We start from the raw sequence: 19,291 nt of genomic DNA on the forward strand, positions 1-19,291 counted from the left end.
CCATCATGGTAAAACGGAAGAAGAAGATGGTTTTTGCTTTTGGGAAGCTTGTAGACTATTAGAGGAGGTAAGACAAATACCCATGAAATAATTTGTGATCAGTATAAGACAGTACATAAATTCTAAGTGGCATGGTACAGAAAGTGGTATAACTCAGAGAATAAAGACAAATAAGAATAGGTGTAGTCAAAGGAAGGTTCAGGGAGGAAATAAGAGTTAAATAGACCTTAAAGTATTTGGATAAGTGACAAGGGAAGAGGAAGGCATTCTAGGCTAGATGAGTAAAATGAATGAAGGTAGAATATGGTATGTTTTACTTAATAGAATACTAAAATTTGGAGATGGAAACGATTATTTCAAATTGCATATATTTTAGCATCTCAATGACTTTTCATATCCTAGGTCTTTGGGCTGGTGCTAATTGGCATGACTGATAAAGTTTCTCATTCGTCTAGTATTATATTTCCCGAGGCATTTAATATTGTTAGTTTAAACCTTTCTTGTTTTATTCCTCAGTATTTTTTGTTCTGTGAGAAATATAGTTTCTTCTCATCACACTTCACATAATGAACCTTTTAATCATTAACATTGAACAATCAACTAATTATAAATGGTTCTCATTTTCATATTTTAAGGGGAATGAGAAAAGGCATTTTCTTTGGATTATACACTCTTTAGAATTTTTGCCTTCTGGATCTGAGGGTTCCCATTCATTATGCTTTTGAATGTGATGCAGTAGCTAACTTTTGAATTTGGCTTTACCAGCTGTATGGGGGCTGATATGATTGTTGTATTCATTTCTATACCCTCTGCTAATCTGCATTGGTATATTTGGTTTGATAATGTTATGCTTTTTAAAAAGGTTTGTGTACTTTGGGGCCATTTTGGCATCATGTATGCTTAAACTCCACCACATGATAAATACTACAAGCTGATCTCAAACTTTTGTATATATCTGTGATGGTGCTAACCCTCAGGTCTCAAAGTGGAAGAGAAATATAGTACTGTTCTTTGAAGATCTAGTAGAAATAGTTGTTAGGTTTAGGGAAGTAGAATTTTTTATTTTTGTAAATAGTGAATAGGATAAGACAGGTCTGCACAGCCCATGGCTGCCGAAGGATTTCCTCTACATACAAAGGATGTTTTCCTGTACGTGTTTTGTGGGCTGCCCAAAATCCTTTGGCGAAGTGGCCCTAGGGCCTTAAGTGGCCCAGGCCTGGGATAAGATATTAATTTTTTAATCAAAGAAAGCTCTGTCATGCTTGGATTATTCAAGAAATTTCTCTTCTCTTAAATATAAAGCCCGAAAACAGCTGTCTGGTTAGGAAATGGAGGCTAATGAGCTGATTGGAAGAACATTAGTCTTATGAAGGAAAGTGACAAGCTATCATTACCAGAGGGTTATATCCTGTGATATTGCCGTTTGTTAAATATTGATATGTGAAAGGATTATTCTCCTTGTCAAACAGGTTTTGGAAGTTCTCTTTGCCTGTTTCACTTTTTCATGGATTCTTTTAATTTTTCTCTGCTAAGTGCCATAGTATCGTTTGTTTTTCATTTGTGGGAACTAGCTTGTAATTACCAAGGGCAGACAGTTATTTCTTATCACAGACATATTGGAGGAAATGAAGTGTATACAGTAAATTCTTTTACATCTTTTGAGTGGAATTATTGACAGCTCTTTGTTTATTGGTTTGTCTGCCTTTGAGAAAACTTGTTTGTCTGCTGCTGTTTTGCACACATTAAGAGCCATAGCCGAACTCTGATAAGGGAATTGTCTCTCTCAGGCAGTTTAAGCCTATAGACATATTATTAAGCACCTACCATATGCCAGGCAGTGTGCTAAGTGTTGAGGATACTAAGAAAGGCAAAAGACAGTCCATGCCATCAAGGAGCTAACAGTTTAAAGAGGGAGACATCATGCATACAACTATGTACAAACAAACTATATATGGGATAAATTGGAGATAGTTAGCAGAGGGAAAGTACTAGAATTAAGGGAGATCAGGATAGGCTTCGTAAAGAAGATTGGATTTTAATTAGGATTTGAAGAAAACAGGTAAAGCCAGGAGGCAGAGATGACGAGACAGAGCATTTCATGCATGGGGGCAGACAGAGAAAGTGCCTGGAATTGGGAGATGGAGTATCTTGTTTAAGGAATAGCCTGGAGGCCAACGTCCCTGGATCGCAGACTATGTGGTGGGGTGTAAGGTATAAGAAGACTGGAAAGGTGTGGGAAAGAAGGTTATGAAAGATTTTAAACATCAAAGGATATTTAATATTTAGCCCTGGAGGTGATAAGGAGCACTTGGAGTTTATTAAGTTGGAGGGAGGGGACTGAGTTTTAGGAAGATCATTCTGACAGCTGAGTGGAGAATGCACTGGGGTGAGGAGACACTAGTGGCTGGGAGCCCATCCAGCAGCTGTTGCAGTAATGTGTGTGCAGTAGGTGACAAGGACCTTGCTAGGGTGGCCGCAACAGCATTAAGGAGAAATGGAGGTCTAGTAGAGAGAGATTATGAAGGTAAAATCAACAGACCTTGGCACAGGTTGGATATGGGAGAGGAGAGAAAGTGAGGAGTCGAGGATGACATCTAGCCTGGGTAACAGGGAGGGTGGTGTCATGTGCATTTTCTTTCTTGCTGTGTATAGAGTCCTTTGTTTTTTTCCGTTTATTTCAAAGATCGACAAAATAGCTTTTCCCCCTACAAACAATAAACCAGAAGGTTCTTAAAAGAAAGTAAAAGGTAAAAGAAAATGTACTTTGTGTTCAGATGTGCCAGTTTTCTCGTTTACGTGCTATGTTTGGACAGTCCTTTCCCATTGAGACAAATAAAAACCCTGAGAGACAGAGTTTCTGAGTAATTAGTAATTACTTTATTAATTAGACTGACAGTCTATAAATTGATGGTCAGTGTAGACCAGAGGAGACCATGATATACCTTAAATCCCTTCTGATAGGGAATTCCCCTGACAAGTGAAACTCAACCCTAATTGGTGGACATTTAATGAGGAGGTGGGCTAAAAGTCTTCAGCTTCTCCTGCTGAGAATGTGGCTTGATTTTAAAACTCAGCAGCCCCAAAGCATCTGGGTATAGGGAAGCCATCTCCAACTGTACCTCTCTAGATAGATTTCTCCTTCATAAGCTGAATTGCCTTAACCTTTAATGAGGGGACCAAGGACCCCAGGCTCCCCCTTCAAGCTAAGGCTCTCCCAAACTGGATTCTTTTATAAAAATTAGGTCTCAGGGCAGCTAGATGGCACAGTGGATAGAGCATTGGCCTTGGAGTCAGGAGGACCTGAGTTCAAATCTGGCCTCAGACACTTACTAGTTAACTGTGTGACTCTGGGTAAATCACTTGACCCTCTTTGCCTCCAAAATGAACAAAAAGAAAAAAAGAAAAAAAGAAAAACAAACACAAAGAAATTAGGTCTCCCAGTTGGGTCGGGTCCCACACAACTAATGAGCATGTGTTTAGATGGTTAGGAACAAATCTCATCACTTATCACTCATCACATCAGTTGAGTTTTAACAGAAATGAAGGGGAAAGGGTAGATCACAAATTAATAATTAGTTGTTAATATGATAGTATAATATTAATTTCTCTCATTGCTGTACCTGAGCACTTTTTCTCTTCAGATGTTAAACTTGGGTGGAGAGAAAGTCATACTGCTGAAGGATCAGCTAGTTATTCCATAGCTTCCTTATAAGACCGTTTATAAACAAAAGGAGGTAACAAAGGAATGTATGACATTGGGTTAGTGTTGTCTGGAACTGGTTAGAAGGAAAAGTCTTCATTCCAACATTTCCTAACCTTGTTAGCTTTTCATTATTGTTCATGAAAAATTCCAATTCCTTATTCTAAGATGAGCCTGTCCTCAAAAATCTGGCTCTAATTTTTTTCATTTAATCACTGAACACATTTTGCTGTATGATGTCACTGCTGGCTCTAGCTTACAAGTATAACTTAAATGTCAGAATTCAAACCACCAAGCATACTGGGTTTTGTTCAGCTAGATTTACAAATGGAGTCCAGTTCAATTCTTGGCTAAAAATGCTTTCCACATTTATCAAACTGACAAATAAATTGGAGAAATAAAATACAGCTAAATACCAGGTGTTATTGAGTGTTCAGAGACCCAGAGATATAGCACAGATGAAGCCAGTGCTGTTCCTGTTCCCTCAGTAGTCCAATTTATTCATGTCTCTGAACACGTTTGCACAGTCATTGGTTCTCCCTTCAGCTTCTTTGGATTTCATCCTTGGTTTAAAGAGATGGCACACATGTGAGCCAGCACCATGCTGGATTGGGGGGATGTGGAAAATACTGTTAATGATCTTCTAGCCTTGGCATTTAGATTGGAATTGGGAAGGCTTGAAGGGCAGCCTTAGGAATTTTAAACTGTAGCCTTTGGCTGCCCTTTCCCTTAGACTCCAGATATTCCAATGGAGAGACAATGGGATGTCATAATTAAAACACCACACTGAGGGTCAAGAAACCTGCTTCTATCAGGTGATCAGACTTTCTGCCTAACCTTGAGTATTACTTAATCTCTCAGTGACTTTTCCTGGAGTTAATATAAGTGACTTCTGTTGCTTTCTATCTTACAGGTATATGGTAAGAATTAGTAAAACAATAGGTCAGATGAGAAAATTATTCCCAGAATACTATGAGATGAAATAATTCCTTCAGGTCAGTAATGCTAGTTATAATATGAAAACAAAATGGATAACCTTTGTGGAAGAAGTAGATTACTTACTAAACAATCAGATCTAAAGCTAAAAAACTGTTAGTTGATGGTACCTAATAACCATCATACCAGGAATTTGTGGTGGTTACTTAAGAGAATTTCCCTGGGAAGCCACAAAGGATTGTGATTTCATTTGAGAACCATAACCCTTTTTTTTTTAATCTGTATGTGTGTGTGTGTGTACATATATACATACATATGTATGTGGTCACACAGAGTCAGACAGAACTGAAATGACTGAACAACAACAAAAATGGCACATCCAGTTTAAGATGTTCATTAGGCAGTTGGCATCATGGAACTGGAGATTTTGTATATATGAATGTGTGTGTATACACACACATTTTATATATACCAATTGCATATATATTTCATATATATAATTTTATATATATATATAAAATTTTGTGTATGTGTGAGTATGTATGCATGTGTGTATGTATGGAGCCTGGGGCTTAGGGTCTCTGTTATAGAGGCTTCTCTTGAGGGTTTTAAGAAACATTGCAATTTGGGTATGTCTCCACAGGTGGCAGATAACTGAGCACATGATCTTTCCTTCTTTACATCTTAGAATGTGGGGAAAGAGGATTGTGAGCATTGTGTCAGCTACAATTGAAATGGTCTTCCTCTCCATTGTCTCTTTTCTGTTTTCCATAGTGGCATCTTGGTTCTTATCTTTTCTTTCTTTCCTTTTAATCCCTCCTTTACAATCTACCCTCCAAAATTGAAGTTTGTTTTGCTCGTGACTATTTCTTTCCCAACTCTTCCCTTTCTTTGTTCCTGCCAGTTTTCTTCTTCAGTTTAATAAGTATTTCTACACCAGACTTTGTGTGTGTGTGCTGAATCCTGTTTTGTCTGGTTCAGATAAAAGTGAAGGTTATGTGATGCCTATTTCCTCCATTTTTAGATATTCTTCTTGTGTACTCCAGTTATCAGAAATAGTAAATTCCACCCCATTCTTTCCTAATATATTCCTTTTCCTTTTCATTTCTTTCCTCCCTTAAGACCTTCAAAACAGAACAAACTTCCCTCAGGTCTTATGTTTCTCTTATTTGATTCCTTCTATGACTTCTGAAGACATTAAGATTCTGAAGGGACATTTACTTGTTTCTGCACTTTTCCTTTGTTACTTTCTCTTTAAGATTATATTTCTGTCTTGCAACATAAATAATTCTTGGTTGTAAGCCTTTATCTTCTGTTTTTTGGAATATTAAATTCCAACTTTTTTTTTTCATTTTTGTAATAGTTGCTGCCGAGTATTATATGGTCTAACTGGTTCCTTGATATTTTAATTCTTTCTTTTTGGCTTGCTTGCATAATTTTTTCTTTGACCCGGATGCTTTGAATTTTACCCATGACATTCCTAGGCCTTCTCATTTGGGGGTTCAGTACGTGACAAGTGGATTCTTTCTGTTTCCTCTTTGCCCTCTGCTTCCAGTAGATCTGAGTAGTTTTCATTTGTGATTCCGTGAAATGGAATATCTAGAATATCTAGGCTTTTTGTTTTTTCATCTTCGTTAGGGAGTCTGATGATTCTTAAATTATTTCTTGTTGATTTGCTTTTGATATTAAAAATCTTCAATTTTTAAAAAAAAATTTTATTTTTATTCTAATATTTCTGTTTTTTAGCATCATTGAGTTCCTTTTGCTCTAGTCTAATCTTCACAGAGCCCATAAGTTGGGTCAGGTTTTTCATCTTCTGTTCCATGCTATTTATTCTTTCAGTTCCAGAGCTCTTTTTGACTTAAAATTTCATTTTTTATGTCTTAATTTCTTTTAAGTATTCTTGTAGTCCTTTTAGCCAAGCCATTTTCTTCCTCTGAGGCTGTGTATGAAGTTGATTCGGAGTTACTCTCTTCTTCTGGTTATACTTCTTGGGCATCTCTTGATCCATAATATTCCTTCATAGTGTTAACCGTCTTCTGTTTAGTTATATCTTTAACTTCGTTTTCGAATTTGGAATTTTGTGCCCGGGCCAGGCTTTACCCCATCCTCTACTCTTAGATCACATGATCAGTCCCTGTTTGGTTCTGACCTCAAATTCTTAGATTCCTGCTGCTGACTTCCACTTTCCCAGATGTGCCTACCTTCATACAACTGGCCACTTTCAGCACTCCTCCCTCTTCCCTAATCATTTGGGTTCATGTAGTGCTGAAGACTTTGTGGTCTCCTGAGCTGTCTTGGTCACATTGTCGCTATCTCCTGGCTCTGATTCTGAGGTGAGAACATTTCGACTTTTTTTAACTCTCCCTAGAGCTTCTGCTTCTGAACACTTCGGTCTTCCTGTTCCCCAGGAGCACAGTGCTTGCAAGCCTCAGGTGATCCCGCAGTGTTTCTTGTGAGAGCACTGGCAGACTTCAGACATTTTTACCTACTCGTATGTCAGCTTCTTTGGTGGAAACCCTTTCCCAGTGCCTACGGGATTCTCAGGGCTGAATAAAGAAGTTTACTCATGTGTTTCCCGGGATTTCTTGACCACTATTTGACCTGGTGCCATTTTTTTAGGTCTTTGTTGGAATATGTGTTAAGAGAGCTGCGTTCTTTTACCAACTAATACACTCCATCTTAACCAGATGATCATAACATTTCCATCTTAACTGGAAATCCTTTGTTCATTTTCACCTAGGATTCCTAGGCAAAGGAAATGTTCTGATATTTTCTTGCAGATTCATAAAATTGTAGCCTATATCTTATGAATTAATCAATTAACTCTAAGGCCTCTAGCTTATTGAATATTTTAATCGTCAAATATATTTATGAAATGTTACATAATGAATTAATTAAATATTATTTACTAAATATTAAATGAATTGAATAAATTTGTTTCCATTCTTTTTATCATATTCTCTAATCTTTTAGGCTTAAATAAGCCTCAAGTTTACTGGCTATACAATTTATTAACAGTGTAATAAGTAATACAACAAAATCTCCAGTCTCAGAGCTCCTACTGACTATTGAACATCTCGAACTGGATGTGCGATTTTTGTTAATTGTCCAGTTGTTTCAGTCATGTCTGATTCTTCATGACCCCATTTGAGTTTTTCCTGGCAAAGGTATTGGAGTGGTTTGTCATTTCCTTCTCCATCTCATTTTACACATGAGGAAACTGAAGCCAACAGTGGTAAGTGACTTGCCCAGGGACAAACAGCTGATAAGTGTCTGAGGCAAGATTTGAACTCAAGAAGATGAGTCTTCCTGCTTTCAGACCTGACACTCTTATCCATTGTGCCACCTAGCTGCCCTATAGATATGCCATAGACATCTTAAACTCAATATATTTAATCCTTAATTCATTATCTTTCTTCCCTCTTCCTAACTTCCCCATTACTGTGGAGGGCAGCAATATCTTCCTAGTTACCCAGGTTTGCAACCTAGGTGTCATACTTGATCCCTCACTCCCTGCCCCCCATTAGTAATCTGTTGCCAAGGCCTGCTGATTTTACCTTGGTGACATTTCTCTTACATACTCCCTTCTCTGATACTGCCACCACCCTGGTACAGGCCTCATCTCCTCACGTTGCGCTATTGCAACTCCTGTTGATTGTTCTCCCAGCAACAAGTCTCTCCCCACTCCGGTCGATTCTCCATTCATCCACCAAAATGATTTTTCTAAAGTATAGAGTTGAGCAGGTCACCCTCTTATTTAATATACTCCAGTGATTCCCAGTATCAGATATATAAGAGCCTGTGTTTGTCTATAACCTGGCCTCTTCCTACCATTCAAGGCATCTTACCCCTTAATCCCCTCTGTATAAACTGAGATCCAGTGGCACTGACCTCCTGGCAGTTCCTCACACCTGACTTGGGGTCATTTTCCCATTCCTGGAGTGCTTGTCTTATAATTTGCATGGCTTCGTTTAAGTACCAGCTAAAATTCTAGCTTCTACGAGAAACCTTTCCTGATTCCTCTTAATGCCAGTGCTTTCTTCTGTGATTATCTCCTGTGTATCTGTTATACAGGTATCCCAAAAGTCATAGTGCAGATTAAAGCTTAAAACTGCACCAAGACTTTAGAGGCCTCTTGTTTATCTTGCTTGTCTGTAGTTATTTGCATGTTCTCTCCCACATGAGAGAGCTTAGCACAATGCACCTTGCAGAGAGTAGGTGCTGAAATAAATACTTAGTGACATGATATTATAACCTTGAGAACAAGGGTTGTGTCTTATTTAGCTTTGTGTCAGTCTTTAAGTTCAAAATTAGTATAATCTAAGTGCTAATTCTGTCATTAAAAAGCAGAGTTGGTAGGTAGAGAACAGATTTGGATTCATGACATGGTATGAAACCTCAGTATGTGAAATCATATTTGAAATTTGAAAGGCCTACAAATAGTTATCTGAAACAATTGTTGGCCTTTAAAATTTTATAAGTGAAGAGGAAAAGAAGAGTAGCAACTGTTGTGGCACCTTTTCCAAGGAATTTTTTGAAATTGAAGTCACCTGTATCTTACTAGTTTAGTGTTTTGCTGCCTATTGGCCCAAAACATGAATTAAGGCTTCTGTGTATAATCATTGTACTCACTATAGAAGAGGATGCAAATTTGTTAACAAAGCTATTATTTGTGGTCATGATGATATAATTACTTTTACAACATGAACTTGCACCTTATAGAATGATTTTAGAAAAACACAAGAAGGCTCATGAGTAGTATAGTGGATTTACTCTAGCTTGAAATCAGCAAACTTAGACTGGACTCCTACCCTGCATTCTTCTTGGCTGTCAGATTTTGAACAAATCATTTACCTCCTCAGAGCTTCAGTTTCCTTAGCAGTAAAATACAGATTAAAAATACTCGTGCTTCTTGCCTCAGAAGGTGGTCACAAGGAAAATGCTTAGTAGATCTTAAAACACCATATGTTAATGTGAGTTAATATTCCAAAGGTTCATCACTAGTTGCCTGTCCACTTAGTGACAAATTCTTTAGTTACGGCAACTCATGAAGCAAAGAAATACAAAATGGCCCTTCTACTTTTGTAGTAGGAGAAGACCAGAAAAGAGTTTGGCATTGCTAAGAACAAGACATTTTTCAGATCATTTATAAACATTAATTTAATTATTGGTGGCCTAAATATGATATCCTTGTCTAGTGATCCTAGTGGCTCATAGGTTCTCTTTGTAGAGGCATATAAAGAAGTTGGAGAAGTTGGTTTTATTGTGTATTGAAAGATAGCAAGAAACATCATTTCATGGAACTTGTATTCAGCTTGTGTTCAAAAATAAGTTTACAAAAAGTATTTACAAGACCACCATAAAAATAATTGAAGCTCATGCAGTAATATCTGTTGGAGAGAATGAAAAGGTGGATATATTCTATAAGAATTCATAAGATTGTCCAAATTAAATAGGTGTGCATGGCATACATGACATGGCATCAACAATCATTACAATAATTTCATATGGGGGGCAGCTAGGTGGCACAGTGGATAGATCACCAGCCCCGGAGACAAGAGGACCCGAGTTCAAATGCGGCCTCAGAAACATAACACTTACTAGCTGTGTGACCCAAGGCAAGTCACTTAACCCCACTTGCCTCACCAAACAAAACAAAACAAAAAAATAAAAAATAATAATTTCATACAGAAGCTTAACTGATGCAAATCAGTTATTATAACGAAGAGGTCAGAAAACCATAAAGCCTAATCAGCCAGAAAACATTTTACTTGCTAAGTCTTGAGTAAAGAAGATAGCAATAGTTAGTGGCCAGTAAAACCAGTTTAAAGAAAACTTCTTGAAAGACTTACCAAAATAGAATCATGCTGTAGTCATTTAAGGATGAAGTTGGAAGGGAAACAGAAAATTAAGATGGAAATGATCTACAAAGATTTTGAACAAACTTTTTGGTACAAGGGGCAGTGGAGGTACCACATTTGTACTCCTATTCTCAGAGTCCCAGTTCTTAGTGGCACTGAGGATAATGAAGATGGAAAAAACATTTGGATTGGATCAGATGTATTCAGATGAGGTCTGAACTTGAGGTGACAAACCTTTGAGGGAATTGAGAAATGGAGTCTCAGGGTATCTGAAGAAGGAGAAAATAACAGAAGTGTGAAACAATCTTGGACTTTATTATTGCCCCTTTCCCCAAAAAAAGATGACTAAGAGAACATCAATAACTATTGAACCATATTCCTTTTCCTTTCTATGACAATTATTTTGAGAGGCAGTGTTACATAAAACCATCCTCCAGGACAGAAAGATGTTTCTAGCCCAAATTATGACTCACATGGACTGTGTGACAGTGGGTTAGTCACTTAACTTCTCAGTGCCTCAGTGTAAGTTCCAGAGCAGATATTGATCTGCTTTGGTAGAAGGAGTTTTCTCATTTTGAGTTTCCTATACTATAGAAGTCAAAGGTCTAGTTCCAAAGATAAATTTTTATGAGCATAAGTTATACATAAACTGAGGGCATCTTTAATAAGGACATATAAGAAGAAAATAGGCAAGTTTTCACAAACACTATTCTGCAGTGGACCACATTTTTATCATACCACTTTCTGAACCCCATTGTACTTATTTTTTGTTGGCTATAAAAAAAAAATTCGACTCAGTCAAAAAAACCTTAAAGACTTTCTAACAAGGTGAACATATCAAATAATATAGGCCTTCTTGAAAGATAATGACAACAGTAACCATATTCAAGATCATTAATACCAGGTGAGGCATAAAACAGGGAGACATATATTTGCCAGAGGTGTTTGCCACTGTTATGGAAAAGATCAAGGGCAGAGTACAAGTGGAAGAGGATTCTCTAGCAATGACAAGGTTTTCCATATGCTCCTTTTTTGTGGATGAAATTGTGCATATTACATCAAGCCAAAACATTGCAGAGCCTCCTGGATGACAGACATAATCACTCTAAGGAGTTTATCTGTGAAGGGAAAAAAACAGTTGAATAATATCAGTTCTTAAAGATACGCAGTTGAGTAGTAGGTGACATGTAGAGTTCATTGATGAGTGGATGTGTTCATCCTCTATATGCAGGTATGTATGTGCCAACACTTGGTTGGCTTTTGAAATTTTATAAGTAGTGAGAAAAAGAAAAACAACAACTACTGTGGCGCCTTTTTCCAAGGAATGTTTCAAAGTTAAAGTCACCTGCATTTTGTTAGTGTTTTGTTGCCTCTTAGCCCAAAACATGAATTAAGGCCTCCATCCGTAATCATTGTTTTCATGATATGTTCGTGTGTGTGTGTGTGTTAGATATAATGATTATACACATATCTGTATATATATGTATGTACATATGTAGTGTATATGTGCATATGTATATGATATGTACTTCATCCTCTTCCCTCAAGGTTTTGGTTTCTTCTATTAAGTCTATATTGTGTAAGCTTTTCATTTTACTTAACTTGGAGATTGAGTATTTGGCATGGAAACAGCTATTAAAAATGTGCAAAAATGTTTATTGATCATTGTTATGTCCTAGGGATAGTGGTCAACAATGTTATCTGTCATAATAATGCTCAATTTTCAGCACAGTTATTTATAATTATTATTATTATCCTTTCTTCTCTTTTTAATGAAGTTCAGATAGACGCAATTCTGTGACAGAAATGAAAGTATTAGGATATAAGCTTATCCTCTGTAGGCTTGCTAAAAGCATCCTTGATACAACTCCAGTAGCAAAGAGGACAACAGATATGTACCTCATACTGTTCCCACTGGAGCTAGGGGGCACAGTGAATAGAGCACTGAACTGAAGTCAGGAATACCTTAGTGCAAATTCAGCCTTAAACATTTATTAACTATGTGTGATCTTGGGCAAGTTGCTTGATCTCTGTCTGCTTCAGTTCCTCGACTGTAAAACAAGGATAATAATATCACTTACCTTGCTGTGTTCTTGTGAGGATCAAATGAGATAATATTTGTAATGCTTTGTGCAGTACCTGGCATGTAAGTGCTTAATAAATGCTTATTCCCTTTCCCTTACCCCATGTAATTTTGACCTCCTCTGCTAAATTTCTATGTTTTGAAAGCCTTCATTCTTTGTAGCTTTGAGACAACTGTTAAAAATATAAAGTGTAAAAGATTATTCTTAAAAATTTTTTGATCAGTATTATGTCTGGATTATTGTGAACAGTTGAGACTGATAATGATCTGATTTTTGTAATTTATTTATTGAGTCTTCAGGATATTTTGAGGTCTGTAGTTCAAGTATTGAGATCTGTAGTCTGTCAGTCCATGAAATATAGTGCACTTCTTTAGATCATTACTGGTACTGCTAGGCCCCTTTCCCTCCCACTTCTTTTCATGAATTCTCTCATCATTTATAACCTTTTATTTCTCCAGATCAATTTTGTCATTTTTTCTAGCTATATGAAGTAATTCTTATTAGTTTTATTGTTATGACACTGGATGAGTAAATTAATTTAGGTATTACTGTCATTTTCACTATATTAGCTTAGCTTATCCATGAGCAATTAAATTTTTCCATTTATTTAGACCTGTCCTTATTTCAGTAAAGATGCTTTGTAATTGTATTCATATAGTTCCTATGTGGTATCTTGGTAGGCAGACTCCCAAATATTTTACACCTTCTGTTATTATTTTAAATGGATTTTTTTCCTATCTTTTTCCTGCTTTGTTTTGTTGTTAATATGCAGAAATGCTGGTGATTTGTGTGTTTATTTTATATCCTGCAACTTTGGTGAAGTTGTTATTGTTTAAATTAGTTTTTTATTTTAATTTCACGGCTTCTTCAGTAAACCTTCACATCATCTTCAGAAAGTGATAATTTTGTTGCTTCTTTGCCTGCACTTCTTCTCTCAATTTCTTTTTCTTACCATTGCTCTATCTAGCATTTCTAGTACTGTTGAATAGTAACGATTATAATCAGTACTCCCGAGCCTGTTGGAAAGGCTTCTCTTTTATCCCAGTATAGATAATATTGGCTCTTTGTTTTAAATAGATACTAATTATCATATTAAGGAAAAATCTATTTCTATAATTTCTAGTTTTTTTAATAGGAATGGGTGTTGTCAAAAGCCTTTTCTGTATCCATTAATAGAATCATATGGTTTTTGTTGTTGTTATTAATATGGTCAGTTATGTTTATAATTGTCCTAATACTGAACTAACCCTGCATTCCTGGTATAAATCTAACCTGGTCACGCTATATGATCTTTGTCATATGTTGCTGTAGTATGTGCTAATATTTTACTTAAAAATTTCCTATCAATATTCATTAGGGATATTGGTATCTCTTTTTTGATTCTTTCTTGTTTTATTATCAAGACCATATTAGTATCCCAAGATAGTGAGCTACTGATATGTAATTCTAGCTAAGAGGTCATGTTTTGCTCTAGTTATTGGTTGGTGCTTGATTTTTTAACTGCAGTATATACATTTATCACTAAGTCAGGGCTCCTTAAGGATAATCTTTTTGCAGTTTTTCATGATAATGAATTACCTAACTGAATTGCTATCACAAACCCACTGTTTTCACAAACAAATCTCCATGATTCAGCCATTTGTTTGATGTTTCTTTGCCTACATATTGTTGACTAAATTCATGCCGATGTCATCCCTGTCATGAATCTTAGCCATTTCATCGACTCTATCTGGAGGTTAACCACTTCTGGTTACGTTTGATGACTCCAGTGGTGTGTTCCTGTTATCAGCTTTCACTATTGCTTGCATAAGTAATATCTACTTGTTCCAAAAGTATTTCTGTAGGTTTTCAATCTTTTCATCATGTCTTCTAAGAAAGTATATTAGTATTTTTCCACCTTTTTGGTGAGCTAGGGTTTCTCTAACTGCCCTAGGGGGATGAGCTCTGTTATGCTAATATTCCATGAGTTTTAGTGAGGATGTTTTCCAAATCTGTTATCTCTATTATACAACTCCAAGAGTTTTTAGTGAGAGTAGTATTACACAGATGTTAATTACTTTAAACATGTTCTTCCCATTCAGCATTAATTTCAGGATGCTAATAAGTCTCAATATATTATGCTTACAAAGTATATGCTTTCCTAGAGGAGACCAAGGTATTTGTAAGTATTGGCTTCATCCAATGGTTGCTTGTAATCTCTGGATTCAAGCTCAAAGCCTTCAGTTTATCTTTCTTTTTTTTTTTTTTGTTTTGTTTTGTTTTTACTAGGCAGTGGGGTTAAGTGACTTGCCCAGGGTCACACGGCTAGTAAGTGTTATGTGTCTGAGGCTGGATTCCTCCTGAATCCAGGGCTGGTGCTCTATCCACTGCTCCACCTAGCTGCTCCCAGTGTATCTTTCTTGATGTACTTTATTCAGGTTCAAATGACATTTTTATATCTCTGGAGTAATATTCCATGAAATCAATTGAGTTATTGAATGTTTTTCTCTGGAGCCAGATAGGTTGATGTTATCTATGTACATTAAACAATTAATAGGGTTTTTGGTTGGACTCTGTTTAAGTTGGAAGTTTTATTTAGGAGAAATTATAATGGATTGAAGGCTAAGCAGGACCATATTGGGCTTTAATATCTCCTTGAAAGATGCCACATTTCATATCAGTTATTCTCAACATTATTATGTTGGTGGTGTGCTTTGAATAGGAAAAAAATGTACATGTTAACATCAAATACAGTAGCATTCTCACTGTATTTGGAATTTTTTTTATGTTTGTGATATGTGAATAAGCTGTGAATGTGGGACTGTCAAAGGCTTTGTGGCCTGTAATATGAGTGGAGAATAGAAATAAAGGATTAAAGAAGGAAGGAGAAAAGGGCTTTAGAGATTCCTGCTCTTTAAAGGACTCCTGTTCTTGACCCTGCCACTGACAGATAAATCACCACTAAGACAGCAGTTTTCATCCTTGCATCAATCCTCTTCAAACTAAAAGATATTATTCACCCTTTTTTCAGTCTATTCCTTTATCTTCTTTCTACCCTCCTCAGTCTGAAATCTGAAGATTCTAAACTCCTCTGCCCATTTCCTTTTTCACACTGCCTCAAAGGAGAGGGCCTTACACCTGTTATTATCCCCTTGCAAGATCACTTCAGCCCAGGACCTGATACCTCCTCAATACCCTCTGCCCTTGGGGCCCCTTTTTCCATTCCTCTGATTGGAGAGTGAATAGTGTAGACCTCCTCCCAGAACCTCCATTTAAGGAGGGCACCCAGGCTGTGCATCTCTTCATTTCCCATCCATCATTCCCCATTGTCAAGTACCTCCCCTCCACCCATTTTTCAGTTTCTGTTCATTGTAAACTCCTTGAGGGCAAGGGTTGTCTTTTGCATTTCTTTGTCTTCCTAGCACTATGCATAGCACATAGACTCTTAATAAAGTGCTGACTGTTGTGTTGATTTGAGATTATGACAAATAGTGTTAATGCAATGGATGTCTTATAAGATAAAGTATACTAAAAAGTTATTGACTTGTTAAGACCCCACAAGTATTATTAATGAGTTAGAATAAATGCCAAGTAGTGATAACAGGATTTGTTAATTTTTTTTTTATCTCAGAAATCACTAAGTTCACCTAGAGGCCTTCTCTTGTTGAAAGGGATGGCAAGGTGGAAAGGGAGATCTTAAATGTAAATAAGAATGGCAGCAAAGTTTTATTAAAAAATAATTTGGTATTAGGAGCCTGTCTGTGCTCTGGAATTATGAGGATATATTGTGTCTTGAGAAGATGATTTTTCCTGTAAACATTTATTTCCTGATTGAGGACTGAAGTTTACAGTAATCCTGAAGGAACTTCTTGACTTGTCACCTGAGTTTATTTAAAAAAAAAAATGTAGATATGTAAAATGTAAATGTATAATATATATATATATATATATATAGACACAAAATATTCTTAAGCTATCTCACATTGGTCTTTGTTGTTTAACCATTTGTAAAAAGGCTATTTTTTACATCCTTTGTAAGAATTGTTTATAATGAGCAGCAGATTTGCCCTACAAAGCACTTGACTACATTGTACCAATTTACTTTGATTTTTTTTTTTGGTAGTACAGACTTACAGAGGAATTTTAATTTATTTCTTGGTAGTCTAAAACATGCATATGTAACTTATTTTCATTATACTAATTACTCCATACTTTTGTATTTCAGCCTGTTTGAGCGGGATTCCAGTACAGTGACATCTAATATGAGCCCTGCACATCAGAGCAGACATCTTTTAGGATTCTCAGCTACTGAGGGACAAGATTCAGTTCCAAGAAAAGTTGATGGTGCTATCCAGAAAAACAATTATAGGTGATTCTGCATGGTCCTGTTATATTTTCACTTCTTGGTTGACTTAATAAAACTGAAAAGTGGAGTTAATGTGATACTAGTTGGTAAATCATAAATGTTGGTTTCACTTCTCAGCTCTACCAGTAAATTTGTGGTGTGATCATAAGCAAGTCAATTCTCCTCTTTTCCTGAATTTTCTTATCTGTAAAAATGGGGAGATTAGAACAGATGACCTGTAAATTATCTTTTCTAGATCAGCAAGCATTAATTTAGTGCCTACTGGGTGCCACACATAGAGTTAGGCACAAAAATCAAATTACCTCTGCTTTGAAGGAGTTTACATTCTAGCAGTAAAGGTTTGTGTGTGTGTGTATGAGTACATGCACACGTGCACATACAAAATATAAGATAAGTAAAAGGCAGTTTTGTGGGAGGGCTGCTGGGGAGAAGGAATGGGAATCAAGAAATATCTCAAGCTGAAGGTGGCACCTGAGCGAAACTTTGGATTAAAGGATGGTTTCTAAGAGCAGCCCCAGCTAAGGCACAGAGAGAGGACATGGAGATGGAATGTCATGTTTGGAGAACTGTAAGAAAATCCTGTTGTGTTTTGTATTTGAGATGCCACCTAAGCTCTTTGAATTTGTTTACTCATCTATGTTATATCTTAATACCTACTTCATGGAGTTGTTAAGATGAAATGAAATTAATATTTGTAAAATGATTTGCAATCCTAAAAGCATTCTATAAGTGGCAGGCACTTCCTACCCACATGTAGATGACAGAACTAGAAAAAAGGGCTAGTGGATATTTAGATACAAAATATGCAAGGAAAATATGTTGATGCTTGGGTGACGTTAGTGCTTTGATGAGGCCAGGAATGGATATGGGACACCAGAGAGAACTGGCTTGAGGCCTGTTACTGCCCCAATTCACTCATTCTCATTGTATTTGAGTTCTCTTTCTTTGCAGACTGGAATTAGGTAAGATAAATCACTGTTCTTTAATGTACTGTGTACAGCATGAATATGTTGAGGTTTTCTATCTTTTTAGGAATAAAATGATGACTTACTATTTTTTTAGTGCATGTACTGCAGAATTGCTTTTGAGCATTCCATATTTAATAATAGGCTTTCAATATTTCCTAATTTCTTTGTAGTTCTTATCAGAACTACAGTCTAACCTACAGGCAAGCCCATATTAGGAATATAACTTCTATTAGGCAAGATCTAGTAGAAGAAATTAAGAGCTTTATTGATATTGACCCTATCGTGCTGTATTGGCTGCAGAACAGGTGAAGATAGTTCTGATCCTTTCTTGCCAAAACCTATACCAGCCAGGAGAATTATTATCACAGCCATGGAATTCTAGGCAATATCCCCTTCGCTTCATCCAAATTTATCACCTAATCCAGATCGTGGTGGCTCTTATTTACTGGCCTTCATGTCAGTCAGTTAATCAACATTTATTAAATGTCTGTGTACTCAATGCCAGGCAGTCTTCTAGGTGCTAGAGATACAAAGAAGAAAAAGGAAACAGTCCTTTTACTCAAGTGGCCTTATGTGCTCTCACAGGACCACACCACATACATATATAAACATAGGGGCAGGGACTGGACTTTTGGTTTTGCTGATATAATGAAGTCTCTGGTGAGCCAGTTACTTCTCCTAATGCAAGTTGGCAGCTTCACTGCAACATGTAGTTTGAGGGAGTTGTCCAGAGCACTGAGAGGCTCTATGACATGGCCTTGTTTACCCAGGGAAGGTGTGTCCGAGGTGTTCATGGCTCTGTAGCTGTTTCCCTAACCACTCTGCCATGCTTTCTCTCTTAGAAGTATGTACGTAGAAGCTTGGAAAGATGTAATTCCCTTGTGGAAAGAAGTGTCATGAAAACCCTGAGGAGGAGAAGGTGATCAGAGGCATTAGATGACCATACTGACCTTCTTGCACCATGCTCCATTGACTGTCTTCATACCTTTGTGCTAATTGTCCCCATGTCTATAATATACTCCCTACCCTGTTCCCCATAGGATCCCTAGTTTCCATCAAGACTCAGTTCAGGTGCCATCTTCTATATTGAGCCTTTTATGATGCCCCAGCTGCATTCGCCTCCCTCATGTTTATTATCTAATAATCTTGTATTTATTTGTGTCTGTTTTGTACATATATATGTGACAGATGTGTATGTCTCTCCCAGCCATACTGTAAACTGTTTAAGGATGGGAACTGTTTTACTTTCATTCTTTGCATCCCCAGCAGTCGAAACAACTGGCAGCACAGTGGATAAAGCAATAGGTCTGGAGTCATGAAGATCTGAATTCAAATCTAGCTTCAGACTAGCTGTGTGACCCTGGGCAAATCACTTAACCTTCCTCGTGAGGACA

At 36.8% G+C, this 19,291-nt stretch overlaps 1 protein-coding gene across 3 annotated transcripts in view; it reads left to right on the forward strand.

The window, feature by feature from the left end:
• Nucleotides 1-19,291, forward strand: part of ATF6 (activating transcription factor 6) — a 208,241-nt gene that overhangs the window by 67,891 nt on the left and 121,059 nt on the right. For all 3 annotated transcript variants that reach the window (XM_027868414.1, XM_027868415.1, XM_027868416.1), the window contains one exon: nt 16,789-16,932. In XM_027868414.1, coding sequence (XP_027724215.1) covers nt 16,789-16,932 — 144 coding nt within the window. The remainder of the gene's footprint in view (nt 1-16,788; nt 16,933-19,291) is intronic.

The sequence above is a fragment of the Vombatus ursinus genome, unplaced genomic scaffold (genome assembly GCF_900497805.2).
Source record: "Vombatus ursinus unplaced genomic scaffold, bare-nosed wombat genome assembly UNPS02014789.1, whole genome shotgun sequence".
NCBI classification, from domain to species: Eukaryota; Metazoa; Chordata; class Mammalia; order Diprotodontia; family Vombatidae; genus Vombatus; species Vombatus ursinus.